The 25,085-nt window shown below is 42.2% G+C and overlaps 1 protein-coding gene across 3 annotated transcripts in view; it reads right to left on the bottom strand.

Moving 5' to 3' along the window:
• Positions 1 to 11,931: 11,931 nt before the first annotated feature.
• Oca2 (OCA2 melanosomal transmembrane protein) overlaps positions 11,932 to 25,085 on the bottom strand; it is a 291,349-nt gene continuing 278,195 nt past the window's right edge. For all 3 annotated transcript variants that reach the window (XM_036194928.1, XM_036194947.1, XM_036194936.1), the window contains one exon: positions 11,932 to 12,479. In XM_036194928.1, coding sequence (XP_036050821.1) covers positions 12,395 to 12,479 — 85 coding nt within the window. In that variant the 3' untranslated portion in view covers positions 11,932 to 12,394. The remainder of the gene's footprint in view (positions 12,480 to 25,085) is intronic.

Below are 25,085 nucleotides of genomic sequence, written 5' to 3'. Positions count from 1 at the left end.
TACAGCAGCAGCTTCACAGAATCCCTCATCCCTGTTGGAAAAGGCTTTTCAGGTGTGGTCAACTGGGGGAGGAGTGGCCGCACCCCTGTGGGTAGTCCCTCGCCTAGTCTCTGTAAGGAAACCCAAAATTTATTGGTTACCCAGAGTGAGCTTTGGCAGAATCATGCCATGGTTTATAGTGGGAGACGTGGAAGCAAGGTAATTATTGGTTCACTTCTCCCCCAGGGAAGAAATTTTAGCAACAGTGGCCAATGGAAAAAACAAAACAAAAAAAAAAAAACTAAAATCAGTGATAAAGGTCTGGGTACCCCACTCTCAACCTGTGCAGCATACATAGAAGATCATTTAATAGGTTGGTGAATTCGTTCTAAGGTACAAAAAAAGAAGAGCATCAATATGTAAAGTACAGTCACTCTTCAGCATTCTGAGGATATTGATTCTAGGATAGCCAGCCCTGTAAGCCCACTATACAAAAGGGCAGAGCTTTTCCTAGGACCCATATGCCTGGCTACGTAAATTAGCTCTATATTGCTAACAATGCCTAATACAATGTAAATGGTTCTGATTTTATTAGTATTCTTATTTATTATAGTGTATTTTAACTTTATATATGTGTTCTCTTGGATTATGAAATGATTTTTTTCTGTTTCTAATCAGTTAGCTAGTTCCTTTTATGTCCTCTATTTTTTATTGTTATATATTTTTATTTTTTGAGATTATAATTACATCAATTTCCCTTTCCCTTTCTCTCTCCAACCACTACCATGTACTCCCTCTCTCTTGAATTATATAAGTAATATGTATTAAATATATGAAATCAATTAAAAATTGTTAAATAAATTATATACTTATATAATCCATCTAGATATATAAACAGTCTGTATAATGTTACATATATGTCTATATATGTGTGTGTGTGCACATGCATGTGTATATGAATACATGTGTGTGTGTATGCATATACAGAACTAACCATTTAGTATTGGATAATCACTTTATGTGCTCTTCCCTGGGAAGAATATTTCTCTCTGACTCCCAGCATTCCTTGGTTGCCTGTAGTTATATGTCTATGGTTGAGACTTCCCTCATGAGTTTTCTCCCTGCCATGGTATCATGTCTATGGGTGTCAGCCTTGTTCAGATCTTGTTTAGGCAGCCATGTTGGTAAAACCTCATGAGTATAGCTTCCCTGACATTTCTAGGAGACACAATCTCACAGCAAAATCCCTGATCCTCTGGCTTTTACAATCTTTCCAGTCCCTTTCCTATAATTATCCCTGATATAATTATGTTGTAGATATTAAGTTGGAACTGGGCTATATAACTCTGTACTTTTCTGTAATTGTCTTTCTGCTGCAAAGAAGATTCCCTGATGAGGAGTGAAGAGCATAACTTCTTCTGTGGGTAAACAGATAAATCTTTAGAATACAGTTAGGATTGCGGTGGTTCACTAAAGTGGCAGTTGTGAGTTCTCCAAGATCCATGACTTGGACACTAGCTCCAGTCATCTAGGTTTTCAGTGCTCAGCATGGTTAAACCTCTTGTTGACTAGACCTAAAGTCCAATTAGAGAGCTGTTGGTTACCACCAAGCTCCATACACAACAATGGCAACATTAAAATTATCCTTCAATGCTCGTCATTGTAGTTCACAGGCATCACAACTGGCGGGACTACCAGTTGCTTCTCTCCTTTGGATACTTACATGGAGCCTCTGGTACCATGAAAACTAGTTCTAGGGAGGAAGCCTTCAGGTTGGATCAAAGTTGGGGCCTCTGGATCCTGTGTCTGAAGTGCATGGTATCTTCAGCAATAGGGACCTACATCTTGTCACCTTTGAGAGGCAACTGAGGGCAACAGCAATAACAGATGTGTTTTAGTAGACTTTTGGAAGATCCTGACCAATAACTCCAAAAGGGCTTCTTGAGCCTTGTGTTGGGATTTTGTTAAATGGTCTTTGCTCTTGAGGAGAGTATAGTCAGCCCAGATGGGAAATTTTTATTTTTGTTAAACTATACCTATACATCTATATCTGTATCTATACTGTATATAGAGAAAGATAGATAATAGTATAATTCCTTATGACTTTTCTGGAAATCTTTTCTGTTATTCTCTTCTCTTCTCTCTTTTTCTATATTTATTTCCCCCTCCCTAATTAAAGCTCCACTAGTTTTCCCATTTCCACCTTCGGGCCACTTGTACCCTTTCTATCCCCTCACCCCTGCAATAGTCCTTCTTATTTTGCTAATTTCTGTAGTTACTCCTGCTTACATAGTCACATCTGAAGATCTGCACCTGGAAACTCAGACGCAAAAGAACATGTGGCATCTGTCTGTCTGGTCTGACTTATCTCACTCAATATGACGTCTTTTTCCTTTTTATTTATTTACTTTTGGGGATTATAACATAACTATGACATTTTGTCCTTTCCTTTCCTTCCTTCAAGCCCTTCCATATAACCCTCCTCACTGTCTTTCAAATTCGTAGCCTCTTTTTTCATTAAATGTTATGGCATGTATATATGTATATGTACATGTAATGTATATGCAGATATATTCTTAAATATAACCTTCTTAGCTCATATAATGTTACTTGTAAGTATGTTTTTGGAGCCCACCATTTTCCCCGGGAAAGACTGCCTCTACCTCTCCCAACTTCCCTCAGTTTCCTAGAGTTCTTTATCTAGGGCTAAGGCCTTGTGGGCTTTTCCCTGACCACATTGGCATGTCCATTGGTTTCATCCTTTTTCAGCTCACATGTGATCAGTCATGTTGGTGAGACTTTATGGATGTAGCTTCTGACATAAGGAAAAAAATTTTCACAGCAAAATCCTTGATCTTCTGGCTCTTACAATCTTTCTGCTCCCTCATCCAAAATGTTCCCCCAAGTTTTAGGTGCAAGAGTGTTTTTGTAGATGTATCCATTGGAACTGGGAGCCACAACTCTGAATTCTGATTGGTTATGGTTTTCTGTAGTGCTATCTGTCTGTTGCAGAGAGAAATTTCCTTGATGAGGGAGGAAGACTATACTTATCTGTGGGTATAAAGAGCAAATGTTTGTAGATTGTTGGTAGAGATTATGCCAGTTTAGTGAATTAGTGGTTGTAGGTTCTCCTCCAATAATTATGACTTTACTAGAACTGAGTAGTTACCTATATGATCCTTTCTAGTCCCATTCATTTACCTGTAAATTTCATGATCTCACTTTTCTTTACAGGTGAATAGTATTCCACAGTACTACATTTGTACTTACTTTAAGTAAGCACTTACCAAACCAGGGTCTCCTGGTATGATTGGTGGGAACGAACATCGTCAGTTTAGAGGGATCTCAGCAACACTGAGGCAACTTTATTTCAGGTAGTCAGACTTCTTATAAGCTCAACAAAACAGAACATATGGCAGGTTACAGGCCAAACTGGACAATACAAGATTAATATCCAATACAAAATGTTCAGCCAAGTTCTGCATGCTTCACCAGAACATAAAGCCACATGGGTGGCCTTTGTGCTTCACCACCTGAAGGAGGTATGTTGAGTTCTCAAGGACTGAAAGGCACACAAAGGACCTCGGGAGCCGCAGGTTCAAATCTCAAAAACACCATTATTCATGAACTCAAGGCAGCTAGACCAGACCAACTCCATGATTCCCTGCAGTTCTAAATTTTTAATATCCATCCATCAGCTGAAGGATATTTAAATTGTTTTCATTTTCCTAGCATTGTGACTAGATTAGCAATGAATATGGCTGAACAAGTATCTGTAAAATAGGATGTAAAGTCATTGGGATGGATACTAAGGAGTAGTAAGGCATGGTCATATGGTACAATTATTTTTAGCTTCTTCTCTACACTGATTTCCAGAAATGTTGGACCATTTTGCAGTCCCACCACCAACGAATGGGGGTTTCCTTTTCCCTGCATGCCCTCCAGCGTTTGTTGCCAGTTGTTTTGTTAATATTTGCCATTCTGACTGGGGTAAGATGAAATCTCACAGCTGTTTTGATTTGCATTTTCCTAATTTATCGGGAAGATTGACATATTTCTTAGCCATTTTTATTTCTTCTTTTGGGAACTCTATTAGGTTCCCACATAATTTTTTTTTTAGTGAGTCAGGGTTGATTTTGTTGTCTTTAATCTTAACTTTTTGTTTGTATGCTTTTTAGTTCTTTCTACATTCTGGATATTACACCCTGGTTGGATATATAACCGGCAAAAAATCTCTCCCATGGTGGGATTCCTTTTTACTCAAATCATCCACTATTTTTGAGTTGAATTTAATCTGGGTCTGTAAGTCTAGGAATGTGCTTTTTATGAAATTGGATGCATCAGAGTTTGGTGTATATATGTTTAGGACAGTGATGTTTTCTTGGTTAACTGTTCTTTTGGTTAGAATAAAGTATCTTTCTTTATCTTTTCTGATTAGTTTTAGTTTAAGTTATTATTTTTCAGCTATTAGGATACAAATGCCTATTTGCTTCTTGGTCACATTTGATTGGAGTCTTGTGTTCATCCTTTTACACTAAGGTGGTGCCTGTCTTTAAAAATAAGGTGTGTTTTTTATAGACAACAGATAGATGGATGTTGTTTCTTGATCTATTCACCCAGCTTGTGTCTTTTAATTGGAGAATTGAGGCCACTGATATTTAAAGTTAATATTGAAATGTATGTGTTGATTGTGGCCATTGCATTGTTGATCTGGGGTGTTGCTGTATTCTCAGGGGTACTGTGTGTTTTATTAATTAAGATTTCATATTCCTTTCTACAGTGTCTTAGCTACATTCATTCCTCTTTTCAGCCTAACATTTGTTCCTGTGTTTTCTTTAGATTTGGGTTGTTGGGTATAATTTTTTTAGGCTATTTAGATTATGGAAAGATTTTCTTTTTCCTTTAACTAAATGGATATTTTTCATGAGTAGAGTAATTGAAGTTGGCCATCATGGTATTTTAGAACTTAGAATACATGGTTCTAGGCTCTTCTGGGTTTCAAAGTTTCCCCTGAGAAATCAGCCATTATTCTGATGGGTTTTCCTTTATAAGTAATTGTGGGTTTGTTTGTTTTATTTTGTTTTGTTTTTCTTCAAAGCTTCCAGTACTTTTTCTTTGCTTTATATACTAAGTGTTTCAGCTAAGATATGTATGGTAGTTTGAATGTAATTGGCCCCTGTAAGATCATAGTGGGTGACACCCTTAGGAAATGTGGCCTTGTTGAAGAAAACATGTCACTGTGGAGGTGGACTTTGAGGTCTTATACATGCTCAAGTCATGCTCAGAGAGACAGACCACTTCCTGTTGACTGCAAGATGTAGAACTCTCAGCTACCTCTCCAGCATCATGTCTGCCTGCATGCTGCCATGTCCCACTATGATGATAATGGACTGAACCTCTGAAACTGTAATCCACCCAATTCAATGTTTTCTTTTTATAAGAGTTGCTGTGGTCATGCTGTCTCTTTATAGCAATAAAAATCCTAAGACAGTATGCATTGGAAATTCTCATTCCTAGTCTTGTCGATTTGGTATTCTAGGTGCTTTTTCTATCTGTGTGGGTGTGTCTTTCTTGGCTTTGAGGAAGTTTTCTTCTGTGATCTTGTTGAAGATCTGGTTCTTTTCCCTCACCTATGCCTGTAATTAAAAGTTATTTGTCTTTTCATTAGTATCCCACATTTCTTGTATGTTCCACTCCTGAAGTTTTTATTTTAGTGAAAATACATTTTTATATAATATATTCTGATCATGGCTCCCCTCCCCCAATTCTTCTCAAATCCTTCCCACCTCCTCACCCACCCAGCTCCAACTCCATACCTTCTCTCTCTCTCCCTCTCTCTCTCAAACACGAAGAGGTAAATAAAAGGGGAAAGAATAAATAAATAAATAACTCAAGAAACACACAGAAAAAAGTCACAAAAACACAAAATCATAAAACATACTAGACAAGCAAAGGACTAGTAAGACAAGAAATGCCTAAACAAAGTAATACAAGATTTTTTTCAAAATCTACTAAAATACCATACAGTTCCTTTTGTGTTGGCCATTTAATGCTGAGTATGCAACCTACCCTTAGTCTGGTTTATATATCCACTGAAAATCCATTGGAAAAACTAGTTTTTCCCTTGTAAGTGGATGTAAATTGAAGATAGCTTCTTGGTTAGGGATGTGAAATATTGTCCACTTCCCCTCCCGGTGCTGGGACCCCATCTGAGTTGGGGTTGTGCAGGCCTTGTGCACGCTGCCACAGTCTCTGTGAGTCCTTTTATGTGGGAAAAGCAGTTTTCCTGGTGTCATCCACTCCTGCTGGCTCCTATAATTTAGGACTGAATATTGCAAAGTCTTCCACCCTCTGCCTCCATACTTTGTCCAGTTATGAATCTCTGAGTTAGTTCCCATATATTGTAAGAGGAAGCTTCTCTGATGATGGTTGAGCAAGACACTGATCTAATGTCATTAATAATCATTTTATAGCTGTGCTCCTTTAGCAGAACAATAGTATTCGGTTTTTCCCTAGGCCCGTGGCATATCTAGTACCCAGTTCTTGGCCACCTAAGCAGTGTCAGATACGATTTCTATCTCCTGGAGTAGGTTTCAAGTCCAACCAGAGAATGAACAATTTATTCCCACCATGTTTGTGCTCCTATTGTACCAGCATATCATGCAGATAGATCTGTTTTAGATTTCAGGGTTTGTAGCTAGCTTGGTATTTATCTTTCTCCTCTGGTAGCATGCAGAGTATCTTCCAGTGTCATGAACACTAGTCAGTAGGGGTGAAGGCTCTAGGGAGGCACCAGCTCAGCTTCTGTATATTCCGTAAGTTATGAAGGTGTTGTCTTCAGCAATATGCCCCAGATGCTGGTATGTTGGTTTTCCAGTTTCACTCAATTCTAAAAAGCTTTCATGTTCCTTCTTCATTTCTACCTTGACCCATTTTTCATTCAGCAGTGAGTTACTCAGTTTCCCTTAGTCTGTGTACTTTCCTCTGCTTCTGTTGTTATTGAGATCCAGTTTCAGTCTATGGTGGTCAGATAGGATGCAGTATCGTTTTGATTTTCTTATATCTATTGAGACATGGTTTGTGTCCTAATATGTGGTTAATTTTGGAAAAAGTTCCTTGAGCTCCTGAGAACAAAAAATATTCATTGGTCTTTTGATGGAATGTTTCATAAATGTTTGTTAGGTCCAGTTGATTTGTGACATTATGTAATGTCGTGTTTCTGTTTAGTTTTTGTTTGGATGACTTGTCTATCCATGAAAGTATAGTATTGAAGTCACCTGTTATCACTGTGTGGGGTTTGATATACTGTAGTAGTATTTATTTTAAAAACTTGGGTACCCTTACATTTGGTACATAAATGTCTATAATTGCATTATCCTCTTGATGGATTTTTTCCCTTGATGAGTATGTAGTGTCCTTCCTTATCTCGTCTGATAAGTTTTGGTTTGAGGTCTGGTTTGTCAGATATTAAAATGACTACAACTGCTTGCTTTTTGGGTCCATTTGCTTGGAGTATCTTTTTCCATCCTTTTATCATGTGGTGATGTTTATATTTGATAGTAAGGTACGTTTCTTGGATGTAATAGACAGATGGATTCTGTTTTTTAATTTAGTCTGTTAGTCTGTGTCCTTTTACTGGGAATTGTGACTATTAACTGAGAGTTATCAACGAACAGTGTTAATTGATTGTTCTTATTTTGTTGTGATGGTGTGGGTACCCCCTCTTTTTGATTTACTGATATGCAATTATATTTCTTTTTGTTTTCTTGGATGTGGCTAACCTCCTCAGGCTGAGGTTTTCCTTCTCACTCCTTCTGTAGAGCTGGATTTGTAGATTGATATTGCTTAAACTTGGCTGTATCATGTAATGCTTTCTTTTTCCATCTATTGTGATTGAAGACTTTGCTGAGTATAACAACCTAGGCTGGCATCTGTGGCTTGCAGAACATCTGTCTTGACCCTCCTGGCTACTAGTATCTCCTCTGATAAGTTAGGTGTAATTCTAATTGGTCTGCCTTTATATTATTTAGTCTTTTTCTTTTCCAACTTTTAATATTCTTTCTTTGTTCTGTACATTTAGTGATTTAATTATTATGTGTAATGGGAAATTTCTTTTTCTAGTTCTATGTATTTAGTGTTCTGTATGCTTATTCTTTGATTGGCCCCTCTTTCTTTCAATTGAGGATATTTTCTTTTATGATTTTGTTGAAAATATTTTCCAAACCTTTGACCTGTGTTTTTCTCCTTCCTCCATGTCTATTACTTTTAGATTTGGTCTTTTCATGGTGTCCCAGATTTCCTGGATATGTTGTGTCAGGAGTATTTTTATATTTAACATTTTCTTTGACCAATGTATTCATTTCTTCTGTCATGTCTTCAGTGCCTGAGATTCTGTCTTCCATCTCTTGTTCAGTGGATTTCTTTATCTCAGTCCTGAGTACTCTGTGCAAAGGTAGGAAGCTGCTGAACAGTGACACTGATTTATAACAACCAGTCTTGGCATGTTCTGCTGATAATTCCATGTCTCAGATTTACTGGAGATCCAATATCAGAATGGCAATGGCCATCCAATAAACAAAAAAGTCTTTGGCAAGTGAGGGGGAGCAGAAAGCTGTGTCCTCAGTATGGGGAATACCTGGAGGTCTATTTTTCTAGCAGAAATCCCAATGGGAATTAATAAGGAAATTGCTTATAACCTGTTTTTAGATCTCATCTCTTTACCTAAAATTATCTTTTCCATTTGAAAGTAAAGAAGCAAAACTATGACTGTTTTAAATGTAGTTTGCCTGGTTTTCTTAAATTATCTTTTAAGAGGATTCCATTTGGCCATGTAATTTTTTTTTATAATATCTAATTAGATGTAGTAGTCTACTCTTTCCCCCTTCCTCCACACTCTGTGGAAAACTATGAAAAGTAGATGGAGGAAGAGATCCCAGAATAGATGAGACCCAGAATGAAAGAGTGGTAGGAACCTCCACACTCTCTACCAACAGAAGGAAACACCACAGGCTAGATGCTACCTGGCCCAGCTGAGCCAGAAAAGACAGCCCAAATTGGTTCCCTCCAACCTCAGGTTGCTGGAAGAGACAGCAGGGAGATGAGCTGAAATCCCTACTGTCTATGAGTGCTTCTTCCTCACCTAGCTCAGAAGTCCCTTCTCCAGCTTAGAGACTGGCCATGAAAACACCCACTGGGGACCCCGTCCTAAGATTGCCTGGTGTGTGAAATAGTCAGCATCCCACTTCCACATCAGTAGCACCTGAGAGCATGTTAGCACATCTGAGTGCACCTGGAGCACAGCTTTGAACAAGGCCAGAGTGGTGCTCCCATTTCCCAGGAAAGACAGAGCACTTAGGCCCTGGTGTAGGCAGATGAACAAAGTTAGCAATAAGATGTTTTCCTCTGAGGGTTTCCTCGTTGTTTTTGGAGAAATAAGATTGGAGGGAGAGCAGGACGACACTAGAGAGGAAAGAACTAAGAGGTACAGAATGGCACTGAAGCAGAGGAACATGAACTTCGGAGGTGAGCTGAGCCCCCTTCAGCTGACACTTCCTCCCTAGCCATCTGCGGACCACAGCTGGTTGTTGCTTAACAATACATATGCATTTGCTGGAGACTTGTCCCCAGAGCCTCTCATTTTCTCCATGTCTCTGTATAACACCAATACACCCTGAATTAAATCTGCTTTACACATAAATTATTATATGAATACCAAAACACTACATGACCCTACCACTCGCTTGGGGGGACAGATATTGAAATCAAATGATGCAAGGCCATAGAGGAGGAAATATAGGCTTTGAATGGCCTAGATGCATACATGACTCCATGCAAGTAGAATTAAAGATTTAGTGTGCTGATCTGAGCATTCAGAAGAAGAATCTAACATAAAGAGTGGGAATTGTTGGTTAATTCTTGACACTTGAAGAAAGCTTTAAAAACTCTGATTGTGTACAAACCTCTCACAGAGGACCCAGCCCTTTGCTTCTCCAGATGTTAATGTAGGCACTGTTTGGAAGGATACCATCATCCACTCAAAGCCTGAGCTTAGATGTGCTTTGGAAGGTACTGATGCAGTAGTAAGGAGTACAGCAATAGTATCAAGTTCTCTGTTCTCTGTGAGCATGGTGCGACTCCAAGGTGGTAGAGGGCAGGAAAATCTTGGTCCTGGTGAGAACTATCCAGTCTCACCATGCAGCTTCCTGTGACTTCAGGTGCTGTCGATAAAGACCCTTTTCCTCCCTTACAGGCCCCAGTGTGTCTCCTCTGACTAGCTGGATAAAGTGAGTAGTGTCATGTCAGGAGCTATGCAAAAAGAAATATCACATGTGATACAGGAAGCTCAATTGCAGGGAGGGGGCGGCCTTGCTCTTTTATAACAAACTACTTTTGAAGGAACTAAAAGGCATCACACGAGATCTATGTGAAGCCCTTCTGAAAGCATTTCCTCCATCACCAGGCTCTGGTTCTTAAAGGTTCTGCTACAATCTGCTGCATCTGCTACAATCATCGCACTGGGGCCAAGCTTCTAACACGTGAATCCTGAGAGAGGAAAAAACTCACCTCCTAAGCAAACCACAGTGGAAGATAACCTGAACTAAATGGCTGGAAGAACAAGAGAGATCAGAGACGCTTGAGATGAAGAAATAGTGCAGCTCCCAGTGAACGAGTCAGGGTTGGAAGTCAGAGGTGAAGTCGGCGGAAGGTTGTGGGAGGCAGAGAAATCAAAATTTGAATGTTGGGGAAGCCTGAAGCTGTCTGAGGATAGCATGGAGAAGAGCATGAAGGAAAGCCTGTTGATGAGAGTATGGTTTGAGAGTTGATGGAGAGGAGGCAATGGTGTGGGAGTGATGCAGGCAGCATCGGTGAGCAGGAGAGGAGGCAGTGATGCAGGCAGCAGGGGTGAGCAGGAGAGGAGGCAGTGATGCAGGCAGCAGGGGTGAGCAGGAGAGGAGGCAGTGATGCAGGCAGCAGGGGTGAGCAGGGAGCAGTAGAGAGACCAAGGACACCAGGGCCACCTCCTGGCATGCAGACTCACAAGGTGGACAAAGACAGTGTCTTCAGTGAGAGGGCAGGAGAGCTTCATGGGAAACAGAGATGGACCAACCAGGAGGTACTACGTTTCCTCGTGGGTTAATCAGGTACCTGAGATCAGGTGTAAACAGGCAAACTTATGGAATGCTGAGAGCAGATTTTAAAATAAAAATGAGGTGCATGTTACCTACCGCTGCTTCCAAGACATTCAAAGACAATGCCTGACTCCAGAGGATCACATGCAAAGAAAAGAGAAGTTCCCACAAGCAGTAGCAGTGTTTCAGGAAGGAGGCAAGTTGCTGTTTCCTTAATATATGCTCTGATTTCTAGGAAAGCCACATCCACCCCGAGAGTGTCATCAATAGAAAACAGAATTAGAAAGGTCCCCTGCATCACATTTCTTAATCTTGTTAAGCCTTTTTAAATTAGATGCTCCGCTGTGTAGAGCTCTTGGTGGATACCTTCATGTCTCATGGTTAGACAGAGACAGCTGAGAACTGAGCGGGTGTCCCTGGGGCCCAGCCAGGGCACTGAAAAAACAAAGCAGGCAGATGTCAGCCAATGCACAGGCTCCCCCTGGCTCCTTGCTATCATGATTTCTTCCTGTCATGGGGTGGTGCACTGAAGAACCACACCTAAAAATGTTGATGAGCAGAGAACAGAGGCGAGCAAACTGATCGAGCTTCGGTGTAACTAGTGGAAATAGCATGTGTTGTTTTCAAATTGGAAAGTGATTATTCTAGGCTGTTAATATAAAAATGCTATTTCAAAGACACGTCTAGTCTTCTGCAAACCAAATCCCTAGACTTTTAAACACTAATTTGAAAGCTCCAGAGAAGAAATAAAAATGGATAAAATGCAGTTTGATGTCATCGAAACTACTATGGCAAATAAATTACAAAAGCTTCTGTCAAGGGATTCTTTATTTTTTTAATACACAAAACGTTTTCTTAATGGTGGTGTGTTTCTTCCCAGAAAGAGACATACTCAAGGGGTATACAAAGTAAATGGTGACTATTTTAAAAGGGAGGATTACAGTAAGAAAAACTGCTTATTCTTAGGAGAACTGATAATTAAAAGGCACAGCTTCTTGGGTGAGTTTGTGCCATTTCTTATATAGCACTGCAAGAAGCATTTTTGAACTACGCATATTTTCTGTAGGGAATCTCAGTAAGTTAACTTGCATTTCTCATGCTTTGTCTGCAGGGAGAAGACACTGTGGTTTCCTATCATCCACCTGAACAATACGGTGATGGAAAAAGCTCTGTGCCCAAGTATGCCTTGGTGAGCTCCTTTCTTCGCCAGAGATGCTGTGGAGAAGTCTTCTGGCTGATACTGGTGATGATCATGTTTCCCTTGATCTTCAGATGGTGGCTAGCTATTAATTCCATCCCACCACAACATGAGCGATCAGAAGATAGCACATCCCTATGGTGCAGGATACAAGCATCATTGGGAAGCCCAACCTGAAAAACAGAGAAAGTTATAGCCTCTGGTGTCTGGAGAGAACTAAAAGATATAGACTCTTTAAACGTTATTGCAAAAGAATATGGCCCCAGAACCTGTATGTGAGGAAAAATTGATCTTTCATTCAGGTTGTAAAGATTTTTGCCATAACTCATGCGGCTACTTCCTGGAAACCTGACTTGGGTAGTGAAGGGATGAACAAAGGACAGACATACAGACACACATACATAAAAGCTGTGGTTATATGAGACACAGACTCTGCTCCACCAGCAGTGGCCCAGAAACTCAGGGTGTGGATTTTATACATATGAATATGGGAGGCAGGTGTAATGCATGCAGCTGAATGTGGCTACAGGTTTATTGCATACAACTGAACAAGGAGGTGGGTCCAGCTAATCTTGGCAGAAGTAGTCTCTGAATGTAGTCTAGGAATTGATGGCGCTGTAATATCTTTACCTTATCTCTGCAGTTCCTTCAAATCCTCCAAGTTTTCATGTGCACTGTGTATCTCTGGAGTCTTGTTTTACTCCCATTGCCTAGAGTTGCACTCACACTCCTCCTTACCTTTCTCTTCATGCTTCTCATGGGAGTGTTCCCTCATCTCACTAATGTGAGTTCCCGGTAGTCAAGTGGCACTGTTTGGGTGCCGCTTGCTATGATCTGCACAGTTAAGGGATTTGTCCAACTGAGGCAATGGGGAATGAAGAAAGGACTGACACACTTACAGATTGAGTGGGCTTGTGTGCTCTGATGGAGACATACCAGCAGTTCTCTGGAAACTCAGTGTGTTTATCTTGTACATCTAAATCAATGAGGCAATGTAGTGGGTAGCCATCCCAGCCTTGGCCTGGAAGTTCCAACCCCCATTGAGGCTTCGTAATGGTCATACCCACAAGGCGGAGCTGTGGGAGGAAGCTGAAGACCCAGGATTGAGAGGAGAGGTCTCTCTTGGTTCCGGGACCCTGGACGCTGGAGGTAGACCGAGCAGAGTTCTCCAGAGAACACCGCCGGACTGCGCCATACCTTTGCCAGACCCTACAACCTATCCCTTCATTTGTAAATTACCCCACAAAATAAACCTCCCCTTTAACTATGTGGAGTGGCTTTAATAATTTCACCAATAAGGCAAGTTTTTGTAAACAGCTGAATGAAGACACAGGTTACAGTATACAGCTAAACAAGGAGATGAGTTTACCTAATCTCAGGAGGAGGCATTTATAAGGGAGCAGTCTCAGGCTGTAAACATCCCAAAGGAGGAAGCTGTAATCTACATTTTCTGCACACACTGTCAACACCTACATATGATTAGGGGAACGTGTTGCCATTTCCCTGGGCCTGATTCAGAGAAGGCTTTGTCATGTCCAAGTCTGGGACACTGGGCTGAGTTCATTTCAATGATGCACACACACTCAAGACATCTTCTACTCCCCACATACTTTACGCAATGCCAGCATTTAAATCTTTGGTATAGCACTTGTCTAGCATGTGGGAGGATCTGGGTTTAATTCTCATCACCCCTTTCTCCCCAAAAATAATCTCTGGTGTTTCCTTCAGCTGTGTCAAATTGCAATTGTCATTCTATAGACTTCCAAAGGAAGTCATATTTCTATCAACTCATAATGTCTCTCTCACTTAAAGCTAGCAGAGGCTGAAAGGTAAAATTGAGAGCTAAAGCCATCTCTTGTCTAAAGAAGGTAGCAGATAACACGGCTTTCATCTGCATTCGATGAGGTATGTGTGGGTAGGTATGCAACTAATTATGAAGGCTATTATGAGGAATTCATGAGTTCACATCTATAAACTCTTTAGAACAAGATGTGATCACACAGGGAGCCCTCAACTAATGCTAGCCACTGCTCCTGCTGCTCCATCCAGACATGTGACCCATACCCACCCGTGTGACAGGCTAGAGTGTACAAAGCCAGAGAAAGCCTGCATGATGTTTTCATCTTAGTTCAGTTGCTGTGCTAAAGACCACTACCAAAGACAACTTGGGGAGGAGAGAAACTATTTCATCCTAGGTTATAGTTCATCATCCAGGGAAGCCAAAGCAGGAATTCAGGACAGGAGATTTAAACAGAAACCAAAATGGAGGACCTCTGTTTACTTGCTGGTTCTGTAACTTTCTCAGCTACCTTCTTTATACAGCTCAGGCTACTTGCCCAAAGATGTTCCTCCTACAGAGGTCTCAGTCCTCCTATATCAATTAGGAATCAGGAAAATGCCCCATAGACATGTTCACAAGACAGTCTGACAAAGGCAATTCCTTAATTGAGGTTCCTTTCCCACGGGTGTCTCCAGTCTGTGTCAAATTGACTAGCAGAATCCACATCTTGTCAACTTGACACAAACACATCACTGTTGAACCATAACCCTTCCTTTCTTGTTTGTCTCTAAGATCTCAGGCCAACATTAATATCACAATATAAAATACGGTCCATTCCAAGCACAGCCAAAACTCTTGGGAATTATATAAAACAAAGGAGGCTCTGAAAAGAGGTAGCACAGCAGGGCAACTGAGAATCCTGAAAAAAAAAATGCCAGGCAGTGGTGGTGCACACCTTTAATCCCAGCACTTGGGAGGCAGAGCCAGGTGGGTCTCTGTGAGTTTGAGGCCAACCTGATCTACAGAGCAAGATCCAGGACAGGCACCAAAACTACGCAGAGAAACCCTGTCTTGAAAAACCAAAAAAACAAAACATGGCATGGCAGTGAGTTGCCTTCCCCCATCTTCCATGTATCCCTCTGGAAAGCTGGCACATGGGAAACTCAATAGACAGCAGATTCCCAAAAGAAAAAGGGCCCCAAGGAAAGCCTGCTCTAGCCAAAGGAACAAGAAAGGGGAAGCAGAGGTAGGCAGTGGTAACTGCTGAGTATAGGCGAATCCTCCAGGGAAGTTCTATTAATACAATCTTCATTCTGCCTCTTTGGCACAGGCCACAGAGAGAGCCAGGGCTTCCACCTTTCTGTGCTATGCCAAATCCTCTTCCTGTGGAGTCCGTGGAGAGGCATCCGGGAGCCTGGACTTTTACTCCTGCAAAGAGGCCTGAGACTTCCCAGTGGCTTGAGAGGGGAACTGCAAGAGGCAAGGTCTCCTCTTAAACAAGTACTCAGCAAGCAATTACAAACACACTTGAAATCAGCGGGAGAAAGCAGCTTCGAAGGAGCATCAGCACCTTAAAAGGTGGGCCTGGTGAGTTCAGAACTTCAAACGGAAATACTTAAAGTCAGAGCCGACCAATAGGCACAGCAATATATAAGAGAATGTATGGAGGAAAGATCCACCGACAAGAAGACATCCAGAAAAGAAAGCAGAAAGTCCCTCGCCAGTGAAAAAGCAGACTGAAAAACTGAAGTACAAATCCTTGGGGCCCCACATGACAAAGCTCTAACTTGTGTCAGCAGAAGAAGAATGAGGGAAGAGACCCCCCCAAAAAAGTATTCAAAGAAATAACAGCTGAAATTTGCACACACACACCCTCCCCCCCAAAAAAAAATCACTCTGAATCAGTGGTTCTCAACCTGAGGGTCGAAACCCCTTGGAGGGTCGAGTGACAGGGGTCACCTAAGGCTATCAGAAAACACAGATATTTACATTACGATTCATAACAGTAGCAAAATGACAGTTATGAAGTGGCAATGGAAATAATTGTATGGTTGGGGTTACCACAACATGAGGAACTGTATCAAAGGGTCACGCATTAGGAAGGTTGAGAACCACTGCTCTGAAGACCTAAGTGCTGGGTCCTCTTCCAGGCACTGAGATCCTCTGCTAAAATACACGGCAACAAAGCAAACTCCTGGATGGGATTAGAATTCTCAGAGCTGCGAGATAGAAATGACAGTGCAGCTGCAGGCAAAGTGTGGTTTTCTCATCAGAAAGCAGCGGGCCAGCAGAAGCAGAGCAGGTTCCTGTGCCCATTCCAACTCCCATTCACAGATGAGGGAAATCAAAAAGGGAAGCAGATGTCAAGAATGTTCCTGCAAGGAGATGTTCCAACATCAGGACCGTGCCAGAAGAACCCGGGGGCCGGGAAGGAAGAGAAGACATAGTTAAATGCTTCAGTTTGCAAACTGAAGAAAAAAAGAAGTAAGTAGCTAGAAAGAAGTTTAAATGTTTAACCACAAAGAAGCCATATATGTTTCAGGTGGTGGATTATACTAATTACCTCCATTTCATCATTACACAATGCATATACCCATGAAGACATAAATATGCTCAATTTTATGTGTCAATTAAAAATTGAACAAAATTAGTCTAATTTTATGTAGACTAATATATATATATATAGTGGTAGAACACTTGCTGGCATGCACAAGGTCCTGGATTCAATCTTCAACACTACAACAAAATGAAAATGAAATTAAAATATGACTTTGATGTGACCCTCCAAAAATATACAAGGACATTTAGAACAACTGTGACGTAGATGTGAGCACAGAGACTTAAGTTAGGTTTTCACATGCCCAAGGACAGCAGGAGCAAGTGTTATGTGAGAGTCAGCTGCCAGCAATATATACAGAGGATGCAAGAAGAACTCTAAGAAATGGAGGTAAAAGAAATAAAGGAACTGAAAGGAGAAAAGCAACAGAAAGCAAAATTAAAATAGCACATTGGAGCACTACCAATCACTAACTGCATTAAGTGTGAAAAGCCTAAATACGCCCATTAAAAACATGGGTTACAGAGCGGCATTTTAAAAGGCCACATTCTATCTATGTGAAATTCACTTCCACTGTAATGGTGTGGATAGACTGAAAATAGAGGGTATAGAAGAGAAACCATGCAAACACTAATGAAAAGAAAAAGAGCGGCTATATTCATATCACATAAACTGCAATTAGAGCAAAGGAAATTTAGTGATGAATGCACAGACAAATGATCAAAAGTTCAATATCAGTTCAACTCACTCCAAAGACAAGCGAATACTTCAGGTCAGTTCTCACACAGCAGCTCGAGGTTTCTGCTGCAGTTATACTTCATAAGGCAATGAGGAACAGTGCACACTAATGGAGCAGTTCTAAATAAGCATTTTCCAAACAGAAGACCCGGAACTGCATTGCACAAATGCTGTCAAAACCAAAAGGTAAGAATGGCAAATGTGCCCATGGATTACAGCATGTCAAACCCTCATTACACCTGAACATGTCACTCTTCCCTTACACTCACAGTACATCTGGACTGTGGCACACAGTATCGTCCGACAGCTGGACCTTACCACTACCATAACACATTCTACCCAGGAACAGCAGACGTCCACAGAGAATTTACCAAGATAGATGATATTCTGACCCATAAAAGAAACCTCTCAAGATTTAAAATAATCACTACCATTCATAATTTTGACCATATACAATTAAATTAGAAATCAACACAGGAAAGGTATTTTTAAAAAAATTAAAAAGCTCATGTAGCTTGACATAAAAAAAACATGCTTTAAAATGGTCCCTGTGTATAAGACACTTTGCAGAGAAAAACTTTAAATATGCAGAACTGAGTGAAAATGAAAATACTACATATCACAGATTGAGAGGGAGTTTATAGAACTGAATGTTCATATTTCAAAAATCACAGATCTTTAAGGTACGATTATCATTTAAAGAAATAGGAAAAAACTGAAAAGCAAACACAAACCAAGCAGAAGGAAAAGAAAATAAAGATGAGAGCATAAATACACAAACTTAAACACAGAAAAAGAGGCGAGACATCCAGTACGACCCTGAGCTGCCTTTTAAAATACACCAACAAATCTAAACCGCTGAAAGCCTGCATAGCGAATCCAGAACAGACGTGGATGGCTGTGGCAGCCAAGGAGTGAGGGCAGTGCGCACCCTGAACTCTTCAAAGGCTGAGTCTGCCAACTGCACACACACTAATGGAAGGGTGGCAGTGGGATCACGCGTCACTTTTTAAAAATAACTTTGTAGTTATAAGGCCCTCAAAAGAGCAAAACAGAACTGCCATGGAGCAGACTGTTTGGTTTTGTTTGTCTGTTTTTACTTTTATTGATTCTTTGTGGATTTCACATTGCACATTCCCATCCCACTTGTCTCCTCATGTCTTCCCTTTGCCCTTCAACCGCCTCCCACCAAATCAAAACCAAATTTAAAAGAAAATCCCAAAATCAAACAAAACAACAAGCAAGCAAGCAAAAAGACAAGAATCTTGTCATGGAGGCTGTAGTATGTGGTCTGTTGAAACACACAGTTTACCCTTTAGTCCATTCATCTTTACTTCCAAGTGTTCATTGCCAGGAGTCATTGGTCTGGCTAGAGGTCTTAGGTTTCTGCTCCTTCACCTATAATGGACTCTCACTGGGGCTCCTCTTGCTGATCCTGCTGCTTTGAATCTGTAGATTCATCCCCTTCACATGCTCCAACAGTTCATAGATGAGGTGGATATTGGGGTGAGTCAACTCATAGCCCTGGCTCTGGGCCTGGGTAGTAGCTGGATTGGTCAGCTGCCAGCCTTCCCTCAACATCACTACAAGGTCAAGCTCTCCAGTCCTGCCTCCTCTGCTAACTCACCCAATGTAGCCTACATCAAGGAGCAGGGCCAGTTCTCCTGCTCTTGGGCCCTCAGATCTGGGTTCCCCCTCACTCACATTGCCAGGGCCGGCTCTTACTGTTTTTCCCAGGCAAGGTGCAGGGCTCTCTTTCCTGATTGCTGTAGGGTACATACAAGGGGGGGTGGTCACATACAAGGGGGTGTCAGTTCTCCTGTTTCCACTCCCTCAGGGCTGGCTCACCTGCACCCAGGATCAGCTCTAGTGTGCTCCCCAGACACAGTGCAGGGCCTGCTCATCTGTGTGTTGCCTTTCCTATCTGGATCCCATTTACATCTTTTGCTTGTCACCCTCCTCTAGCTAAGACATCAAGTAGTGTATTGAATAAGAGTGGAGAGAGTGGACCCCATGCTGGTGCCTGATCTTTGTGGGGATGCTTTCAGTTATTCCCCATTTAGTATGGCAGTTACTACAGGTTTGTCATACACAGCATTTATTATGTTGAGGCATGATCCCGTCATCCTTAAACACCCCCGTTACATTACTTTGATCATGAAGGGATGTTGGATTTTTTCAAAGGCCATTTCTGTATCTATTGAGATGATCCTGTGGTTTCTACACAAAAAGCAACAAACTATATTTATTAATTTATGTCTGTTGAGCCTTCCTGTGTACCTGTAATGAAGACAGTTTGATCATGGTTGGGGACAGTTGCTCCACAGGCATCTCACTGAGGAAAATGAATGACAAGCATGTCAGTGCTTTGGCACATGGCTGCTATGGATGGGGCTGGGATGCTGGTGGAGCAACTGTCCCCTAAGGTGTGGGAGGACCTCGAGTGGACAAAGGACCCAACAGAGTGCCCCTGAACAGCAGCCTGCGGGGGCAGGGGCAGAAGCCTCTGGGGAAGCTGTGCTGCTTGGCTGAATGAGCTGTTCCTTCGAGAAGAAGTGAAGTGGCTTATCCAGAGGAGCTGAAGGGCTCCGCTAAAGAGAGGCTTGCTGAACTGGAGGCTGACAAGACAGCCTGTGTCTCTTTAACAAGACAGAGGATCTGGGACAGGGTATTCAGGGAGACATTTAATAGTCACTGAGCTTCAGGATAACCAATCACTCCAGGCCAGTGCCAGTATGACCAAAGTGTCCCAAGTAAGGAGCCTAGCTAGAGGGAAGAGAGAGCTGGAGACAGGTGCAGCGAGGAAGAAAGAAGGAGGGGGTGGGGAAGCCCAATATCAGCCATAGTCTTTTCTATTTGTGGTTTAGGTTAGCATACAAAGTAATGAATTCCAATGTGTGGTTTCATACAGATGTGCCACTGTACTTTGTTCCCATTCAACTCTGGTGTCTCAGAGCCCAACTTCACCACCTGCTAATCAGATTATGATATGACAATAAAGAAAAATGCACTCAAGGATAATTGCCTGTAGAGGGAGATCCTAGAGGCCGTCAAAAAAAAAAAAATGCACACTGGTAGGTTTCTAGGTCTGTAAAATATGTCTTTGCAGACCAGGAAAAAATACTCCACATCTTTTTTTTCTAAATCTTTGGAATCTGTGTGGAGTTCTTCACCCCACACAACTGTCTGGACTTGCTGCATTTCAGGACTCCAGGAGGGCCCCATCCAGCAGCAGCATTTGCTCAGGCAGGCCCACAGCTAGAGGTAGTCTCAGCAAGTGCTAGCCCAGATGCAACTTTCAGAGTCTGCAGAGTGATATTTCTGCAGAAAACATGGGTCTGAAACAAGCATGAGGCATACATACCCAGCTGGCAGGATCTTGGCATCCCTGGCTCTTTTCTGCCAGGCCAGAAAAAAAACAAAACAAAACAAAACCACCCCCACCCCACCCTCGGACAATATGATAGCCATGGTGGCACAGCTGTTTACTCAGTAGCTTTCTCTAGCCTGCAAGCAACTAGATGCTAGGATGCTTCAATGCAGGAGTCTGCCTGGGGCTGGTGCTTTCCCTTGTCCTTCCAAGAGAGGGAGCTGCATTAGTGTTTCAGAGACTCACACCCTTCCCCAGCCAGGAGCCAAAAGTAATGACTTCCTGTCGCTCTGGGAATACACCAACATAATACAGTTCTCAATGCTCCAAGTCCAGCAGGAGCTTCTAATTCCCCGCAGACTCATTCATCTTACTCCCCAAGGCTTTGTGAAAGGCAACATGTCTCTACCAAAGGGCTCAGGAAAAGAACTTGTGCTTGGCTGTCAGCATGACATGTTGTTTTCCTGTCTCCCTGGGGTTCTTTCCAAACTGTCCCAGCCCAGCCACCACCTTGCCTTACACAAGACAAAAGACACTTGAATGCCAAAGTGTGAATCAAGATGCAAACTGACAGATGAAGGCTGAGACAGGTGTGCATGGCAGCACTATTTAGTTTTAAGTTTAAAAAAAAAAAAAAAAAAAGTCTGACTACGCAGTGGCTTCCAGGCAGCTAGAAAGCAAAGGGTGGGGAGGAGATGCTTGACCAGGGCTCTCTCTACACAGGCCTTTATTCAACAAGAAATCTTTGCTAAGAAAACTTCCTGCCTGAAGCTTAGACTGAAACTCTCTATTGTTTCTTTTCCAAACGGCAGCAAGTCTACAGTTCTAAAAGTGACGCTGAGCAAAGGTGGTCCTGTTTCCCTCTTCGAGCCAGTGCTAGAGATGAATCCAGGGTTTGCCCTGTGGCAGGAGATGCTCTGCCACTGAACCACATTGTGTTTTCAATCAGTGACAAGAAGGCTTTTCCTTCTGCAGGCCTGTGAAGGCTGACCACAGGTTCGCACAGGTGACAACCTTTCTGTCACCAAAGGGTCCCTTGAGATCAGCCCTTCCTTCGGCGTTATGGTGTGTCCTCAGGTCCCTCTCAGTCCTATTCAAAATTGCTCATTCTTCATTTTCTGGGCCTCCTAGAGAGACCATTCTCTAATCTGTTTCATGAGGTGGCTGGGAGGGCCTCCCATCTCCTAAAGATAAAGCCCCATCTTTCTGTTTCCACCGGAGAGCTCAGGGGACCTCAGAGGGGGGGGGTGGGGGATTCAGAGCCGGGAAGTAGCCTTGGGGATCAGTAGCAGCTCCCCAGCACAGAGCAGTGGAGTCAGCTTTCAGCAACACTCGCTGGCTAAGAACCAGTGCAGACATCTTAGACATCACGGTACAGAGAAGTGCATCAAAGTGAGGAAGGCAAGCTTGGAAAGAGAAAGACACCCAAGGCTAAAACTAAAATATCTGCCTTTGTTCCACTCCGGGACATGCCATCCAGGTGGCTTCCACCACCCCCACCCCCTTGCATTTAACCTTATAAACAGATCTTCTTTCATCTTAGCCGACCAAAAGAAAGGAGGAAACTGGGAATATTTTGTGCCCTATTCTTTCCGGGGGAAAAAAAGCTTTCCATACTTTCTCAATGCACACCCACACTATGCACCTCAGCCCACTGTGTGTGTGTGTGTGTGTGTGTGTGTGTGTGTGTGTGTGTGTGCACGGTGTAGGGGGTGGGCATTGTACCTCTACCTTGTCTCTTGGCAGGTTACTGGTCTCTCAAGTTTATCCTCCAGACTGGGAGCCTCTCCTCTTCTTTCCATAGAACCTGACTACAGCCAGCACTCACTTCCTTAAACTTCCTGTGTTGGGGGTGGGGCATCTGTAACTGCTGAGCATCTCCACTTTGCACTTCCCCACCATGCTGGGACACAATGGCCTGGCCCAGTGCACACTTGGCCTCCTGTCTAGCCACTATACTGAACTCTGCTCAATACTTCTAGAAGCAACTAGATCCTTCCCATATGCTTGCTGATCTTCACACTTCAGAATGTGCTCTTTCTTTGCCAGACTTCTTCAAGAGTGGTTTTATCATCCAGTTAAACATCAGCCACTTTGGTCAGCTCCCCCAGAAGAAAGGCCTTCCTTTCTTCCTTCTTTTGTGTGTTAAACTTTATTTGGACTGCATCTCCTTGTTCCTCCTTCTAGAACTTTCTCTACCAAATTCTGCCTTCTCTCCTACCTGCAGTGCTGCTCTTTTTACTGGTGTCTTCTCTAGGACAATGCATACCACAAAGTCTTCTGTTCTTTGATCTAAAAGCCAACTGTCCTTCTCTCTGTGCTAATCCTTCTCAAATCCCTCTCCCTTCATTTGCATGGCCCCCCCACAAGACACTCACCATGAAAAGGAGGAATTACAAACCCAAAGTGCCAGTGAGAGCTGTGCATGTCCTCAGTGCTGGCCTGGGCCCTGGCGCAAGCCAGACCTCAATAGCAGTGCTCTGAGAAGCCTTGGCTTGCTGCCTGTGTCCAGCATCATGAGTCAGATGGCATAGCACTAACCATGGAGCAACATTCAAATTCCAGCAGATTTTACTGAATGAGTGTTGCTTTTAAACCACTATGAATTAAAAGATTGTACATCGAGCCAGTTCTACAAGGCAGTCTGCGTGTTTTGCTTCAATTAAAAATTACTAAAATGCCCGAAGTTTCATTTCAATCCTAAGTGTGGCTTCAAGGACTTCAGTGAAGGCTGTGGTGTGACCATGAGTCTCAGGACAAGAATGAGTGCCTGTTCACCCTCAAGGCCCAACACCTCAAAGCCTTTGGTGTGTGAGTAGCGTGTGCTAAGTGTCTGAATGCCAAAGTAGGGTACTTTCTAATCTAGTACTTTGTAAATCTATTTGGAATGGTGCATGTTACTGTTTGCCTGGCTGTAACCACAAATATTATTGTTACTTCCCCTAGTACTATCTCTGGCTGTCTCTGTGTCTCTGTCTCTCTCTGTGTGTCTCTGTCTCTCTCTCTGTCTCTCTCTGTCTCTCTGTCTCTGTCTCTCTCTGTCTCTCTGTCTCTCTCTGTCTCTCTCTGTCTCTCTCTCTCTCTCTCTCTCTCTCTCTCTCTCTCTCTCTCTCTCTCTCTCTCTCTCTCTCTCTCTCTCTCTCTCTCTCTCTCTCTCTCTCTCTCTCTCTCTCTCTCTCTCTCTCCCCTGTTTCTGCACTGCCTGAGATAGAACCAATACTTCACACACTCAGAGTGTGTACTCTACCACTAGACTACAAGGCCAGCCATTTCTCCTGGTTTTAATTTGCCATTTGTATACTGTACTCAGAGACAGACCTGAAAACACACAGTTATTAAGTCATGGTTCAGTATAGGAATTTTTGCTATTCTGCGTAGTCTTAAAAAGAATGTGTATTCCCAATAGACACTAGGAAAGATTGTAAGTCTGCTAATTTTCCGAGATCATGTCTTTGGAAATGACTGTTGTGTTGTCTCTGTTCTGTTGCCTGTTAAGCATTAACTCTATCATATGTAGACACCATGTATCACTGCCTTTTCACAGTCATTTCCATTTTATTATCCAGATTTATTTGGATTTCTAGTTTACTTTTGGCTCTTCTACATTCCTGTTTAAAAGCTAAGTCCAGACAAAACTTGTGTTTCCACCTTGCTTGGATACTTCACTTTTGACATGCTATGTGGCTGTCTTTGTATAATGTTTGTTTATGTTCTGTTTGCTCCCTTATTAGTACAATTATTTTTAAAACTTTTAATTCTAGTAATAATTACATTTAAATGTTTAATAATAAAAAAGTAGATTGTGGTCAATCATAAATGATAAACTGATGAGCCAGGGTCTTACCACCTCTTGTGTAAGACAAAGAAAATTATGTTTAATCCTCTCAGCCACATCTCAACACACTTTGTTGTAGTTGGAGTTTTCCTGTCTGGCCCAGTCAGGACAAATCTCTCTCACCCGCCAGTCCCACAGTCGCTCAGACCCAACCAAGAAAGCACACAGAAACTTACATTGCTTACAAACTGTATGACCGTGGCAGGCTGCTTGTTACCTGCTTCTTTTATCTTAAATTAACCCATTTCTGTTAGTCTATACTTTGCCACATGGCTTGTGGCTTACCAGTGTCTTTACACGTTGCTTCTCATGGCGGCAGCTGGCGGTGTCTCTCTCCAGCCTTCTACTTCCCAGAATTCTCTTTTCTCTTGTCCCGCCTATACTTCCTGCCTGGCCACTGGCCAATCAGAATTTTATTTACACAGAGCGATATCCACAGCACTTCCCCTTTTCTTTTTTTTTTTTAAGGAAGGTTTTAACTTTTACATAGTAAAATTAC

This window comes from Onychomys torridus, chromosome 1, assembly GCF_903995425.1.
Source record: "Onychomys torridus chromosome 1, mOncTor1.1, whole genome shotgun sequence".
Taxonomy (NCBI): domain Eukaryota; kingdom Metazoa; phylum Chordata; class Mammalia; order Rodentia; family Cricetidae; genus Onychomys; species Onychomys torridus.
Note: the sequence above shows the minus strand (reverse complement) of the source record. Positions and strands in the feature narration are given on the sequence as shown.